Source organism: Carassius auratus, chromosome 34, assembly GCF_003368295.1.
Source record: "Carassius auratus strain Wakin chromosome 34, ASM336829v1, whole genome shotgun sequence".
Lineage (NCBI taxonomy): Eukaryota > Metazoa > Chordata > Actinopteri > Cypriniformes > Cyprinidae > Carassius > Carassius auratus.
In genome coordinates, this window is record NC_039276.1 from 16,642,998 (window position 1) to 16,659,683 (window position 16,686).

General features: G+C 38.3%; 1 protein-coding gene across 2 annotated transcripts; it reads right to left on the bottom strand.

Moving 5' to 3' along the window:
• Positions 1-4,139: 4,139 nt before the first annotated feature.
• Positions 4,140-16,410, bottom strand: LOC113053346 (ETS translocation variant 5-like). Of its 2 annotated transcripts, none has more exons than XM_026218285.1 (13): positions 16,257-16,410; positions 13,888-14,023; positions 13,695-13,788; positions 13,435-13,482; positions 13,047-13,097; positions 11,003-11,126; positions 10,637-10,918; positions 9,343-9,629; positions 7,555-7,614; positions 7,386-7,454; positions 6,961-7,130; positions 6,016-6,117; positions 4,140-5,895 (listed from the first exon to the last, which is right to left on the bottom strand). In XM_026218285.1, exons 2-13 carry the CDS (start codon positions 13,933-13,935, stop codon positions 5,665-5,667), a joined length of 1,566 nt encoding a protein of 521 aa, XP_026074070.1. In that variant the 5' UTR covers positions 13,936-14,023; positions 16,257-16,410; the 3' UTR covers positions 4,140-5,664. The 2 variants fall into 2 exon arrangements, with proteins under 2 accessions (XP_026074070.1, XP_026074069.1); XM_026218284.1 differs by having other exon boundaries at positions 6,010-6,117.
• Between the last annotated feature and the right edge of the window lie 276 nt (positions 16,411-16,686).

Below are 16,686 nucleotides of genomic sequence, written 5' to 3' on the forward strand. Positions count from 1 at the left end.
GTTGATCACAATTTGTTCTTCTGCTTGTCCACTGGCCTTTTGAGGACTGACCACAGGTTCTCTATGGGATTGAGATCCGGGGAGTTACCTGGCCACGGATAAAAAATTTCAGTGTAATTATCTTCAAGCCACTTCTTTATCACTCTTGCTTTGTGCCATGTTGCTCCATTATGCTGTAAAATGCACGGATCATTACCAAACTGCTTATGGATTGTTGCAAGAATGATTTTGATATCATTCTTTATTCGTGGCAATGTTTTGGGGCAGAATTATGATAGAGCCCACTCCCTTGTTTGAAAAGCAACCCCACACATGGATGGTCTCAGGATGCTTCAATGGTGGCACAACACAGAATGGTAGCGTTCACCTTTTCTTCTCAGAACAATCGATTTTCCAGATGTCCCAAGCAGTCTAGTTCAGACTCACGGTCTAGTCGCAGAAGTTCAAATATTTGAACGTATCCGAGGCTCAAATCGGATCCGAAATTTCCGCATACGCATGTGATCGGAACTCCACGCAGCTCCCGCATTACTTTCCATTGGAAATGAATGACTTCCGGGCGGTCTGTCGCTTGTCGTTCGTCGGAGACAGTGGAAAGGCGGCTTAAGTCGCATCAGTCCAAAAATACGTCATGATGAGGAAAAAAACATATATAAGTCGCATTTATTTAGAACCAAGAATCAAGAGAAAACATTACCGTCTACAGCCGCGAGAGGGCGCTCTATGTCTTCAGTGTTGGCTACAGGAGCAAAGAGGAGCATAGAGCGCCCTCTCGTGGATGGAGACGGTAATGTTTTCTCTTGGTTCATGTCAAATTAATTTTGATAAATAAGTCGCACCTGACTATAAGTCGCAGGACCAGCCAAACTATGAAAAAAAAAGAAAATTAGGTATTTATTGTGATTTGAAGATGAGTTTAATATAACCACAATGCAATTAAAACAACAATAAAAATCATTTAGGCCATAAATATAATTTATTTAAAACCGGACATGACTAAAACTGTGCATTTTTTACATTTATTTAATTTGTTTATTTATTATGTCCCAAAATTATGTTTATTAAATATGGTAAAAGCAGGTAAAGATCTTTAATACAATTTCTCCTTTGTCCTCTGCTGACCATACCGATATTTATCATTAAATGATTTATGAATACCTTTAACCAACTAAAATCATCGTCTTTCAAATGACACTGCCAACTGCTCCAGGCACGTTAGTTCTTATTTAACCTAATATTATTTTATAAAATGAGCACAGGTTGTGATTTCTAGTTCGTCCCCTTGGAATTATAAGGTTCTATCTGACATTTTTGTCAAAATTGAGTTATTCACATATTCTTATTCTGTGACAATTTATTTACATTATGTGATGTTTTATTTTAAGCGGTGTACATTTTGGGATTTTTTATTGAAAAAACAAAAAGGTTCTATCTACAGAAGTCTATGGAACACTAAAAATGTAAAGCTCAATATCTCAAAATACTCTGATACGCTGATAGAACCTTATAATTCCAAGGGGGCGAGTTTGCAGACTGCAGAGCCTAGTGCATGTAAATACAGTTATTAATATGCAGTTATTAATATGGCCACTAGAGAGAACACAAACCACGATGAATGAACTCTCTTCATGACTTTGAAACAGGAAAAGCCATTTCACTGGAAAAGCCACATTTCTGTGCGGTAACATGTTTTTAAAATTAAAATTGTCCACACTTAACCAGTTATTGCATTTTTTTTTTTTTAAAGTCACTCCTTTCCCTTTTACATTCAAGTTCATTTTAAGAATCAATGCTTAAGGTAGCCTACTATGTCATAGGTAATTACATTAAAGTAAACGAATGCATCACAATTTAATTACTTAATCAATTGAAATAAATTAAAAGATCAATGTCTAAATAAAAAAGGTCAAGCTCTGAGTGCCTGGCAGGAATTGCCTGGTCGTAAGTAAAGTTTATCAATTAGAGAATGTATTGTAATAACAGTTAATTGAATTTCTGTCTGTGTCTCAGCAGATAGACAGCTGCTTACAGGGCAAAATAAACAGTGAGTTAGCTCTGTCTTGCTCCATTGTACTAAAAGACGTGTCGTAAGCAAATGGTGTGCATTAGCTGTCGGTCTGCTAAGTGAAATCAATACTTCACTAAAACAGTCATTAGCAGAGCGTAGTGCAAAATATATGTGGATGGAACTAGCCATTATCTACTTCGCATGAATGGATAAATAGCTTATAGTGTTCTACTCTATTGCTTTAGTCAGTTATAGAATACAGCGTGAAGTCGGTTAGAAATAAAACGGTTGTGTTGACTGCAGGGTTATTTACAGGGAAGTAGGCAGGTTCAAAGGTTAAGTGTCTTTCTAGAGCGGAGGGGGGTAAGGAATGTTACCACAGTGCCTCTGCTGCTGCATCTCTCTTTTCAGTTCCTACATCAAATTCTGAATTCAGCCTTGGTGTAAGAATGAAAAGATGAGGGAAAATGCTTGAGGCATAAATGCACAGTGTTGTGTAAACAGCATACAGCTCATATATGTTTTTGGATGAATAATTGAGGCTGTTGATGTTATGACATAAGTGCAAGTTCTAGTATCACTCATGCTGCTCACCCATCCATACAAAGTTATTAAATAATCATAGATGGGAGGCCTACAGCATGAGCATATGAGCAGACACACATTAGCTAACCATCTAAAGCCCTGATGAAAGGCCAGTGTGGCCCCTGGGAAAGCAAAGGGCCTTTAACTGAATAGAGGCGGATCGATAGAGAATAGAGTTTCTGATTCGGTGCAAGACAGCAATTGCCAGCTAAAACGGGCTTCGTAGTTCTCACATATGAGCAGAATAATATATACATAACATAGGTTATAAACAAGTAACAAATTATGTACATATTTTGTTGAAAAAAAAAAACATTAACTTTTGCTCAGCAAGGATGTGTTAAATTGATCAAACGTGGCAGTAAAGACTTTCATATTCTTTTATATTTTATGTATACATTTTCAAGTTCTTTTGAACTTTGTTTATCACAGAATTCGGAAAAAATGTCAATCAAAAATAGGTTTAGACAAAAATATTAAGCAGCACAAGTGTTCTGAACATTAATAATAATATAAATGTTTCTCGAGCATCAAATCAGCTATTAGAATGATTTCTGAGGGATCATGTGACTGAAGACTGGAATATTGACTTGAAAATGCAACATTATCACAGGAAAAAAGTTATTTTAATAATGTTATTTTATTTTACTATATATATATATATAAATATATATATATAAATAATTTTAACAAAATAAGAGAGATCATGAAAAATGCATGCTATTTTTTATTTAGTACTGTCCGGAGTAACATTTTTTTCAAAAGAAAAAAATAAAATTGAAATAACCCCATTCAAAAGTTTGGTTCTTAATTCTGTGTGTGGTTACCCGGATGATCCACGACTGTTATTATTATAATTATATATATATATATATATATATATATATATATATATATATTTTTTTTTTTTTTGTGTGTGTGTGATATCGGTTCATGAGTCCCTTGTTTGTTCTGAATAGTTAAACTGAGCATTGTTCTTCAGAAACCTCTTTTCAGGTTTCCAGCATTCCTTTTGCGTATTTGAACCCTTTCCAGCAGTGACTGTATGATTTTGAGATCCATCTTTTCACACGGAGGACAACTGAGGGACTCCAACAACTATTAAAAAAGGTTCAAACATTCACTGATGCTCCAGAAGGAAATATAATGCATATTAAGAGCCGGCGTTAAAAACTTTTTGAATTTGAAGATCAAGGTACTTCATTTGTTTTTCAGTTAGCATGCAAGTGAAGGGCAGTACTAATTGAAAAATAACATGCATTTTGTATGAGCTCTCTTATTTTGTTAAAATTACTCCCATTTTCACAGATTCTGCAAGGGGTTCACAAACTTTCAAGTGGCACGTATATATATATATATATATATATATATATATATATATATACACACACACACATTTACTTTTTAAAATAATATTTTACACATGTATTAATTTTTGTAAAAACAAAAAAAATTATTGTCTCCACAGTCTCACATGAAGTTAATCAAATATGTGGCTACTCTGTCATTGTTAGATGTGGGAGAAGAAAAAGCAGAGCACAAGTGTGCAAGTGAAGCAGAATAGACAGTTTATTGTACCCAGTACAGATTATAAACTCAGCAGTGTAAAGAACACATTGTGAGGGGACAAGGTTAAGCCTGTACAAGTGCAGACAACCCTTATATGGTGGATGTTGAGACAAGCCCCTCATTCCATGAGAAAAAAGGTTATTTTAGAAGCTGCACCTCTCATTTAAAAAGGCACTGCTCTCGAACCCATCAGGAAAGGGCGTCTGGTAACCACTGGTGTGCAGTCACTGCGACACAGGGATCCACTTAAAACATACATAGAGTATCTGTTACAGGCAGAACTATACAGCTTATACAATAAAATCAAATAAATGCAGACTTTGCAAAAATATATGTTCATCTTTTCAAAAAAAAAAAAAAAAAAAAAAAAGAGAATACAAATGCAGAGAACTCCACAATTTCTTCCTTGTCCAGCATAAAGCGATATGTTGATGGACAGCTGATCACTGAATATGTCATGCAAAAGAAAGCGGTGGTCTTTCAACAACTTGAGATTGGCAATGAGTAGCTGACAAGGAAATTTTATTTTTTTGTACCTTATTGCATGCAAGGCCCTGATACTCCTGCTTTCCTGGTGCAGTAAAATATAAAGTAATGCCAAAAATTATGTTGTTTGACCTTCACTTACACCAAGCATGGACAAAATCTGACTAGTGCATCCCTTTTGAATGTTGAAAAATCACATGTACTCTGTAGTTCAAAATTTGGCTTTTTGGGAAGTGAAAACAAATATTAAAAATCGCAACAGGTTTACAGAAATGAGTTAACAGTCCATGAAGATGACTAAATATACTAAGAGTGCCTCTGGTTTAACTTCACATCAACAACCCTTGGGTTAACCAGCATGAAAACAAAAAGTTCATATAAAACCAACACGCAACAAAAGGACTCAGAACAAAACCAAACGATACAAAAAGAACATGTTCTGTATTCCTCTGCATAATTAAAGCTGTCCACATTTAGTTCAACAAAAAGTGTTGTATAAAAGCCAGCTTTCTAAAGAGTCTGAAGAAACAAATGGGTCATTTTTCTCATTGTAAAATAAAGCCCTTTTGACTTCTTGTCTACATGGTTTGGAGGTAAAACTAAATTAATTTGGACCAAGAAGGCAACTATTAAATAGTGCTGCATTTCTGTGAGGTTGTCTCTTAATAATTCGTTACCAATTTTTCTTTTTTTAAAAAGCAGATTGTCAAAAACAGAATTGCTACAATTCTCGCAGTGAGATCTGTCCGTCTTTCGGCAGCGGTCGGCTCCGGCTCAACCTCTTCTTCTCTGTGGCAGTGGCTGTTTGCCACGAGGAAGGTTTAAGCGTGGGAAACCAGCTTTCCTCACCTCCTCGAAACTATTCTCATGGGCTGACGCCAGAGAAAAGGTGGCTCGCAGATTTCTCCTCATTCTTTTTTTAATGATCGGGAGGGTTAATCTGGAAGTGGGCAACAGTTCAAAAGGAGTTGAGGCAATAGGGACAGATGTGTTTCAGTCAGAGCAACGGTTCAGGTTCAATACACGTAACCGTCAGGGAAAGGCATCCCAGCAACACACTGCTCGCCACCGTCGACCAAATATGAAGCCCCCTCATCATAGTGCGCCAACGGAAGTGTGTCGTCATCCACTCCGGGCAGGCCGTCGGGGTCTGCTTTAAGGTTGGGCCTCTGGTTGTCTGGGAAGGCCATTGAGAAGAGGGCCTCGGGATCACACACAAATTTGTACACGTACCTCTCGCCAGCAACCTGAAAAGAGAGAAAGCCGTAAGATTATCCATAAAACAAACAAAAAAAAACTTGGTATTGTAGCAACTATTGTGATTATGAGCAGAGCATAGAGTAAAAGAAAGGGGAACCTGCCTTTACCTTCTGCATGATTCCCTTCTCGTAATAGTAACGCAGTGAGCGACTGAGTTTGTCATAGTTCATGGCCGGTCTGTTCTTCTGGATGCCCCAGCGTCGGGCCACCTGAAAACACAGATGATGATTGTGATTTCATTAGCTGGGTTTCAATTTAGTTGGCAGTATGCAACAAAGAGAAATTCCAAAATATACCATCACTTTCAGAGAAAATGACTGTAGTCACTAGTAAAGCCACTGTGGCCTTTTTTTCATTAAATGAATTACTTTCGATTCAGAGCACTCAACCAGTCTGGAAAAATATTAACAATTAGTGGCAGATGGCTTTTGTCAGAAAGACAGTGTGTCAGACAATAATCTGGGCAAGGTTTTCAGACACGACTTGTTTCTCAAAAAAGGTCACATGACTACCGTAGCATCTACCGTGTTCCTGTAGCTCAACTGGTAGAGCATTGCATTATCAAGCGCAAGGTTGGGGGTTTAATTCCCAGAGAACACATGATAAGTAAAAATTTATAGCCTGAATGCACTGTAAGTCGCTTTGGATAAAAGCGTCTGCTAAATGCATTAATTTAATTTTACTCTACAGTAGCTTATTCTTTAAATGTCCTTTCATTAACAAAATGCGATTCACAGCCAGACAAAAAGGGCTTTTTTAAAAACTTGGTTGTATAAAAATGTGAAAGTAATATCTGTAGCTTTAACAAAATCTGGATTTACAAATACTACCAACTATTGCCCATAACATAAAATCCACCTCAAGCGTTTTTAATGAGCGGTTTAGAAGTTCTAGTTGCATTTTAATGTTACCATTAGCATTTTTTCTGTTATCCCAAAATTCACTCAAAATACATGAATAGTACCTGAAAAGCTGGAAGCGAGAACATACAGGACTACTGTAAATGGTGTGTGACTGAAAGTACATAAAAAAAACTGATTGTTGCTGCTCACCTCCTCTGGCTCAATAAGTTTAAACTCCATTCCACGTCCTGTCCAGGCGATGAAATGACCGTTAGCAGGATCATCCAGCAGCGTAACCAGAAACTGCCAAAGCTGGAGAGAGCCGCGCCGCTGGTAAGGCGGCCCGTCACGATACACTGAGGGCTCTTGCTTTACCTTCCCTGTCAGGAACAAGAATTACGAAGATTAGAGTTTGCCTGGAGCAGCGTGAACAAGCAGGAGAGAAATTCTGTCACAAATGTGGCTCATGTGGACACAGTCTCCATGTCACACCACCGTACTAGCGCGCTCTCTCTTCAAAGAAAGGAGTGCCCTGCTGAATCTGTACAGTACAGACTGAGCACTTGACAACTACTGAGATGACCATTAACCTGTCTTTGATTTGAAACTACACATGACCTGTTGTGAAATCTCACCTTCAAGTCTCTCGGGAACCACACAGGTGTCGTCGAAATACAACTGCTGATCTCTTTCAAATGAGAAGTCTACAGGCAGAGGGAAGAAACAGAGACACCGTATGTTAGATGAAGACAGGATAAGAGGATTTTAGCATGCTGGAGCTGCTTCAATGGTGATGCCACTTACTCTCATGGCTTTGGTAGAAACTTGCTGCTCTCCCAAATGAAGACTGACACTTAGGCACTTCTGCAAAACAACATAATAAAGTGGGGTTATTAAAAATGAGAAATTACCAATGATAAAGGAGTCAGACGTTCCTTTAAAATGAATAAAAGAAAGGTATGAGGTATGATTAAAGATCAAATAAATTAAAACCTTTAGAAAATTGTTAACTGTTCTCAAGGTTATTATAGTTGATTGAAATTATTAAATCTGAATTAACTACATTATTACTAATTAACTATACAAAACATTTTGTTACTAGAAACTAAAATAAAATATACAGTATAAAGAAACCTTATTTAGTGCTTATAAGTGCTTGAACTTATTTCAAATTCCAGTGAATTTTTTTTTCTTTTTCATTTATTTAAAGTAACAAAAAAATAAATCTGAAATAAAAATAAAACATATAGAGAAATAAGCTACACCAATAATTAAAATAACATTACAAAAATAAATAACAAAAATTTAAATTTGTAATAGAGCTCAGCAATGTTAAAATAACAGTCTGCTCCTTAATTCTAATAAGGACAGAGATTGAACAGAGGTTTTATAGGAGCTCTGAAAAGGCAAGAGGATGAACAATAGTAATTCTGGCACTTTTAAAACACTGATGGAACAGCTGGGTCGTAAATGTCCAGCCTCACACATCTGATCTGGTAGCGCTGGCTAAGCTCATATCAACACACCAAAGAAACATGCAGCATTAGCAGTGAGCACTGAGTCACCAAATAGGATTAGCCACCATGACAATCAAGTTTGATCTGTCCTTGTGTCCTGGTGATACGCCAGGCCACTCCACCCCTCTCTGTCCTACTTTGAGTAAGCGATCCTCATTGATTGCATCAGATGCATCATCTGCCAGGCTGCTGTACAGATGAAACCACTCGGTTCAGCTGCCCCAATGCATATGTAATACGTGACACACAGATTTTTTAAGAAGGATGGTAAGAGGATTTAGAATGACATCAGTTACCTGCAAAGTGCAAACATAAACCTAGAAGGAGAGTATAACGCTTGAAAGAGTGTACAAAGCTGAATATATATCACAAACAGGAAGCTCAGCTAAGCGGACAGGTTTAAGGATGCATGGGGTTCCCCTAATCTCAGACAGGAAAGGAACAAAATCTTCTGATGTGGAATATGCCCCAATCTCCCTCAGATATGATCTCTTAATGCAACCTTTCAAAACTTGTTTAAACAAGGTTTAGGACTAAATATCCACTTTAAATGACACATTCATATTTTGATTATTATTTCCATTTATTAATAGGGCTGCCAAATGTTTAAAATGTCCAAAATCATTAGTTACATGTTACTTTATTTATAAAATTAAGCAGAATGAATTGCTTATGAATATTTCCTGAGAAGCCCCACTAAACAAGAAAATTCAAACACTATTACAGTGACATAATAATAATAAGACAATACAATTTCAAGATAATTCAAAAGACATTACCGGTATATATACTGTATTATTTTATTTATTAATAATTTTCCTTACAGAACTTACAAACAGGTCAGGAGACAACTATGTTAAGTTACCATGGTAAATTGACAGCCCTGTTTATTAATAATGCTGCTCTTAAGGAATGTCTAAGTATGAATCAAGAAAGTGTCTCAGTTACACGCAAAGGTTCAAGGTGTTCATATACACCTCTCTAAACAATGCTAAAAGTCACAGGCCAGAGCAAACACACAAAATACATTCCATGCCCTCATGAAGCCCAGTCTAAGAAATGGGACTGTCCTCACCAGAGTCGAAGCAGAAGTCTCGTGGCTCTTGCTTGATGGTCATCGGGTGGAAGGCAGCCTGGGACGGGCCCATGTTGGGAACACCTTGCTCAGCGTAGCGGGGGTCTAGGAGCTCCTGTTTGAAGCCCTGAGAAGGCACAGGAACCAAGGGCTCTGACATTTGGCGATGGTAAGGTGGCCTTCCATCTCTTGAAGAAGTACTGGGGACCTGTGGCATAAAGTTGGGTCTTCCTTGGGCGTCAGAAGGTGGGAATGGGAGGCAAGGCTCTGAAAGCTGTCGCTGAAACCTACAATAAAAAAACAACAACAACAACATTCAAAAATCAGAAACTGTTTTGGAGTGAATAACACCGGTCACTTTCAGTTAAATCCATGCAGATGCTTATGATTGAAGGAAGTCATAAACAAAGCATGTAAAACTATCAATGCATTTGTCATGTGACACAGGATAAATAAAAGAGCAGCTTAGCACAAGAACTTTAGTGTTTTCTGCTGCTGGCTGTAAATGATGTGCCACACATTCTCCAGCAAGCTCCCAGGAATTCAGCTACAGGTGTCAAGGCAGGACGCCACTGGGGTCGTATTATTATAGCCCCCCAGCAGTGATGTGCATGTTAGATTTTTGGTCATCTGCCATTTAATATAATATATTATTATATCAAATGTTTGGGTAGTGATATTTAAATTTTTTCAATTGTAATTTTAAGGAATTAACTAATTAAAAAAATATATATAAATATTCAGCAAAAATGCATCAAATATGAGAGTTAAGACATTTATAATGATACAAAAGATTTCCATTTCAAATAAATGCTGTTTTTTATATTCTATTGATCAATGAATTTGGGGGGAAAAATGCAAAATGGCTTCCACAAAACATTAAGCCTTGATAATAATGAAATGTTTCTTGAGCACCAAATGTGATTTTTGAAGGATCATTTTGAAGTGCTTTTTTTTATATACAATATTACGGTTTATTTCTGAGCAAACAAATGCAGCCTAAGAGACATCTTTCAAACTAATTAAAAAAGAAAAAAGAATAATCTTAAGCTCAAATTTTTTATCGGCAATATAGCATTCCAATAAATGGATACTACATTTTACATTCAATAAAATACAATATATATTATTTATTTATACAGGATAGATAATTTTTTTCCTTCATGTTCATAGTAAGGCAAGAAAACCATCACAAAAAGTTTAAAATATTCCACTGAGGTAAAAATATAGCAAATAAACATGCTGAAGTGCCAGGGTTCAAGTTCAAAGGTCCTGAAACCATGCAGAGACTGACCTAGGTTCATTATTGAAGTGAGTGTCACGGTTTAGGGGTGGACAGGGAACTGCAAAAGGTGGGCTCTGGCCGTGGTGAGGGAGTGCCTGCTGGCTGGGGGTGCTCTTGGTCACTGAAGGCTGCCCATGAAGGAGACGCTGTCCTAATGTTGTGTTGGAGATGGAGGGAGGAGTCTGTTCATGCAGGGGACGTGTCCCCAGAGCACTGGTGGGGCCACATGGCGAGACGGGCGTTGAGGGAGGAGTCAATGGCTTAAACCCAGTGGGCTTCCTTTCATAGGCACTGTTTAGAGGAAAATTAAGACAATTAGTCACCAAACAGACGAGACGATCTCAATGACATTGAGATGGATATCTAAGAAAGTACCTGTAGCTGTAAAGGCACTTCTCTCCATATGGCATGGGACTTCTATCCTGGCTACAGGGGGAGAGATCTTCGGAGGGACTCAGTTCCCGTTTGATCTTCCCCGGCGGTGGGCCATGAAACATCACTGTGAGAGAAAAGAGCAGGAGATGTTTCTAATGAAGCAGAGTGTCCAGTCGAACACATCAACAGAAGTGCAGTCACATGCCTAAGAAGGAGGTTCTTCTCCAGCTTTAAACCACCGTATTTCACGGGTAATAACAATCGACTGCGAGGCATAAAAGCTCTTCGTCCTGCCCATCAGTATCATGGTGCAGAACAACACACGCAATCAAAGCGCTCCCCTCAGATTTCCATCATAGCCGAGTCAATACTCATGAATCAGTGTGGTCGTAATTCAATGATTGTGAATGATTTTCCTTCCCGCACTGTAACCATTAGCTCCTGGATCTCTGCATCAAGCTCTCACGTCCGGCGCCACATAATGGCCAACGCAACTGGATCCACACAAGTTGAGGCAGATAAATCACCCAGACTGTACTTATAAGACACTAGGTAAGGCATGTGAAAGCTCAAAGAATGCGTTAAAGTGCTAGTACACCCAAAAATGACCACATCTGATATGTTCTATATGGGCATTGATTAGTGTGATGATGTGTGTATGAAATCCTGTTCATCATAAATAAAGCCGTTATCTCTTGAGAAGACCTGGATTAAACTGCTTTATTCATATGAATCACATTTAGTGTCTCAACGGTTTTGATGTGTTACATTTTTGTGGTGTGAGCTTTCAGCAGGAGGACAGAAATCTCTCAGGTTTCATTAAAAATGTCATTTGGGTTTCAAAAATGAACAAAAATGAGTAAATGACAGAATTAACATGTCTGGGTGCATGCTCTTCCACATAAACGATCAAAAGTAATTGTTCAAGCGGGATGATTTCCTGCTCTGTGGTCATTGGGGTTATTGCTAAAGTGGCCACTCCCCATTGATACAGCACTGGGATTGTAGGAGGGCATGGGGTGCCATGAGACGTCCAGATGACCCCTTGATACTTAAAAAAAAAAAAAAAAAAAAAAAAAAAAAAAAAAAAAAAAAACACTTTTGCACTGAAATGCAGCATGAAGAAACCTACAACTTGCATTAAAAAAGTGGCTGATTTTACAAAGAGCATGTCACAAACCTTTTCAGTAACATGCCAAAACTGGACCAAAATGCATGTTCTTGTACGCACCCCGTCTCCTAGCCTCAACATCAGACGAAAACAAAAACAAACTTCAGAGACAAAACGGGGGAGGGGAAATAACATAAAATGCTCCGCCGAGCATTCCTCAAGTAGTTCCTTTGGCTTTGATACCTGCGGCCAGGCTTTAACAAATTGGGTGCATTTGGACTGAGAACCCTCAATGAAATGAGCTTCAGTGGCTGTGGATTTGATGGGTTAAGGTAGACTGTGGGGGGGGGGGGGGGCCTTTTCCACTCACCCTTCCTGATGGAATCCAGTCCATTCCAGAGTCTGAACGGAGTGCATGAAAGTGTGAAATCTGATTATGAGCTTGGATCATGTGATGCTGATACCAGTCGGCTGATTTCACTGAAAAAATAGATGGTCGAGGGGGTTCTCGCTGAGATGATTCAAGCAAGAATGAAAAGCGGAAGACCATTTAAGTCTTAATAAAACAAAGCACTATTTGGTTGAGTGTGAGGGGATGTTAGACCACTGACCAAGTTAAAGAGTATATCGATTACTTTAAAAGTTAATGCATGCTAAAACATCTAATATATGCATTATATTATGAGCTCCATTTGAGAGTATGACTGCTGGCATCTTCAACAGCTCAAATCAACGAGACTGTCTGGCACACTAGACACCATCTTAGTCTAAGATCTCCTTTGTTTCCCATGTAACTTTGGCTTTGAATTTGAGCAAGAGATGAATAATAAATAGCTCCAAGAGCTCAAACCCTGCTGTTTTCCCTAGCCCTCTCTGGAATGCTTCCAAAGTACACTGCCAAGGAGAATAAATAATATATCTCAAGGTACTCACAGCTCTCCGACTGGAAATCTGGGACAAACTGTTCGTCATCGGGCACCTGAGCTGTGGAGAGAGATTGGAGAGCATTAAAGACTTGCAAACAATGCGCCCTGCTGATAAACAATCTGAGGATCAATGTCAATTTGTCAGACAATGTTTCTTTTGGGATTTTTTGTATCTCACTGCCAACTTTTTGGAAACTGCCAGAAAGCTAGTGCAGCGGACCAAATTAAATGGCCCGAGTGTCATGAAAAATAAACAGCAGCTGGGGCAAAGTGCATCACTTAGACATTAAATATTCCACATGCATATATTACAAGAAATATTAATGAGTATGAAATATAAATGTAAGCTGCACGACTAAGCAATAATGACATGCTTGAAATGTAATGTTTCGAACCTTCTGCGATCCAGATCTCCTGCAGCTGGCTGAGGTCCTGGAATAGTTCTGCGGATGACAGGCAAAGACAAGTCAGTCTGAAAGCATGAAAAGCCACTATGATCCAAGTATCTGATAAACCAAAGGCAGCCTTCAACAATCACAGCATCGCTCAAACTACACTGAGCACATATACTTCAGCTCTCTCGCTGTTAATGCATCTCAATAATCAGATCCGTCTGCCAAGCATGCATTAGTCATGTTCATTAGGTTGAAATTACCCTCGGTGTCCTGAGCGAGTTCAGTCTCCACTAACTTTCTTTTTCTGTCATTAACTGCTCGGCTATACGGCTCCTCCACTTGTAATGACTTTTGCTGTGGAAAAACACTTTGGTCAGTGTTGCCTAATTTAATGTTGAAAACCAAAACACCATTAGCTTCACGCATCTATAGGAAAACAAGAAATGTACTTACATTCGGTGGGACCATAAATGGTACCTGCTGGTCATAAAATCCGTCCATGTCACCTGGGTCTTCAAGGAGGCTCCCAGAAAAGGGTCTTCGCTTAAAAGCGATTGTTATATTGACCTCTCTGGGTTTTCTGTTTTCTCTAAAGAAGAAAAAAAAAATTGATGAATCACGCAGTAGATCTACTGGACAGTCAAGCGGGTCCCACATCAAAACACCAAGCCCAGCATTGAGGCAGACGAAACCCTCAGATCCATCTGATCCTGTGTATTCATCCTCCCCCTTCTCTCTCTCTCTCTGTAACCCATCAAAACATCCCTCCTGACAGAGCATATGAGTAAAGACAGACAGGCAGGCAGAGAGAGAGAGAGAGAGAGAGAGAGAGAGCTGCAGTAACTACAGTAGAGATGAATGTAAACCTTACATAAGCAAAGCCAACCATCTGCGCCTCTATGAAAAGAATCATGAAAGTTTTAAGATAAACTGAGAAAAATCGTAAAGCATACATTGCGTGTTACACTTCATTGATATTCAACTTATATGAGTAGTTTAGGAATAAACAATATAAAAATTTAATTATCTTCTCTTTGATATATAAACTCTCTTTGATACGAACTTACTGGCAGTGTTGCCAACTTAGCGACTTTGTCGCTAGATTTAGCGACTTTTCAGACCCCCATAGCGACTTTTTTCCAAAAAAGCGACTAGCGACAAATCTGGCGACTTTTTTTGACAGACCTTATTTAGTCTCCGAGACTCTCCGGTACGAGCACGAGCTCTCTCTCTCTCTCTATTTCTCCCAGCGTGCGCACACGCCTCACTCTCTCTGCATCTGCTATGTTCAACGAGCAGAGAGGAGCAGCACTTTCAGTTAAAAAAATATATTCTGTTGCTTCTAACTCTATTTTACATACAAGTATAGCCGAGATCACAGTACAATCATTATCTTAATCTTATATGTATGTGATTTCATTAGACAATGTCGTGAATTGGATAGTGCAGAGATTAACATCTTTGAGAGCTGGTTATGTGTTCTTAATGGACCGCGTTTCAGTCATTATAATATTAATTCCGTTGTCGGACAACAGAAAGATTAAAATATAATAACAAAAAACTTTTATTGAGAATTTTGGCTGCCTTAAAACGCAGTACATGAGCATAGAAAGGGCAAAATAATATGACGCACTTACGTCATGAATATGCTAATTAGCATATGACGTCATTTAGCGACATTTAGCGACTTTTCAGGCAGGGTTTAGCTCCTTTCCATTGAAAGAAGTTGGCAACACTGCTTACTGGATCAGCTGCACAGTTGGAAGAGGAGACCGTGAGGACGACGATGGCTTTTCTTCTTACGCTTCTCGACAAAACAATTCTTTACTTGACCCTTTCAATGTACTTTTTTTTTATGTTTGTAGTGTAATTATATATGCTTTTATTATTTATTGCATTTTTATTACACTGACCTCTCGTGGGAAGCATAATTGTTAAATACATTTTTTAACTGTTACGTGTGACCAATTCATAAAATAACAACATTATTTTTATTGCATTATTCTATTTTTTATTATTTAATATCGACATACAAACCTACAAAATCTTAATAGATGAGAAACTATGTAAGTTTAACTAACATATAAAATAAAAACCAATTAATTTTAAAATGCCAACAACTTCCACGAGCGAGGGGAAAACACGAGCGGTTTTAAACGTTTAGGTTTAAGTGTAGTTTACACGGAGAATGAAGATAGTTAAAACCACAGCTTGTTGCTCCAAAAACGCATAAAAATAAATAAGAATCAACTAAAATAAAACACACACACAATAAATAATATGACCAATAATACTAGTTAGCAACAAATAATTACTTGAAACCTCTAGCATATATATATTTTGTATTATTATGGGGTAACAAATATACCCTTAAATTAAGAGATTAAAGTAAATATAAGACTGAACGGGGTGAGGACCTCCTCCCTCTCCGAGCCCCGTGACGGCCTCTTGTTTTTCTCAATGAAGTGAAACTCGATCCGTGAAGGGGGGAAAAGAGAGACCTCCATTCACAAAACCCTGCACCGTTCAGATTGCACAACCGAACTCACCTATAAATGTCAGTAATGCTGAACGCACAAGATTCTGTAACGACTGCAACGACGCAAAATATTTTTTTTAAAAACTTAATGCATTAAAATGGTTGCCAAACAGTATAAATCCTCTCTTGGAGAAAATGGCGTTCGCTTTCCCCCAAGGCGAGATCGCCGTTTTTGCAGTTGCAAACCCACGAAAAACTTACGCGCTGCACAGAAACAACCACTTTCAAACTGATATTTTAGCAAACGAGGTGGAAATATTTGAGGAATGAGGGTTAAACTCACCGTAGAGATGACGCGTCTCTCGCAGTAGACTAAAAAAAAACACGTTTTAATCCCAAACGGATGCGGTCCGCTCGTTGTGATTGATAGATGCGCTCTCTCCAACGCTCAAAACTTGAATTAGGTTTTGTAAATGGACTGCTCGGTTTTCCCCTGGGCTCGAGAGGCACTTGAATCTGGAAGCTCATTGGCTCCGAGCGCACGTCATTTAGATCTCTAAACCAATGATTTGCGAGCATGACTTTGAATATTTATTAAGAGCTCAACGACCAATCGAAGCCCCGTCTGTTCTATTTTTATGAATGGCTGAGTTTCATTCACTTTCAATATTTTTCCCCGCACGTTTCCAGAGGCTCTTAAAGGGCCAGAGAGCCAGAAGTAGAATCGCCAACGAAACACATCAGAAGTTGGAGGACAATTCACTAGGCTATAA

Excerpts from the sequence above, each read along its gene's own strand:
- LOC113053346 (XM_026218284.1), bottom strand. The coding sequence starts at position 13,935 with ATGGACGGATTTTATGACCAGCAGGTACCATTTATGGTCCCACCGAAT. Across the intron at positions 13,789-13,887 it reads CATTTATGGTCCCACCGAAT|CAAAAGTCATTACAAGTGGA; the intron begins GTAAGTACATTT and ends GTTTTTCCACAG. Across the intron at positions 9,630-10,636 it reads CACTTCAATAATGAACCTAG|GTTTCAGCGACAGCTTTCAG; the intron begins GTCAGTCTCTGC and ends TTTTTATTGTAG.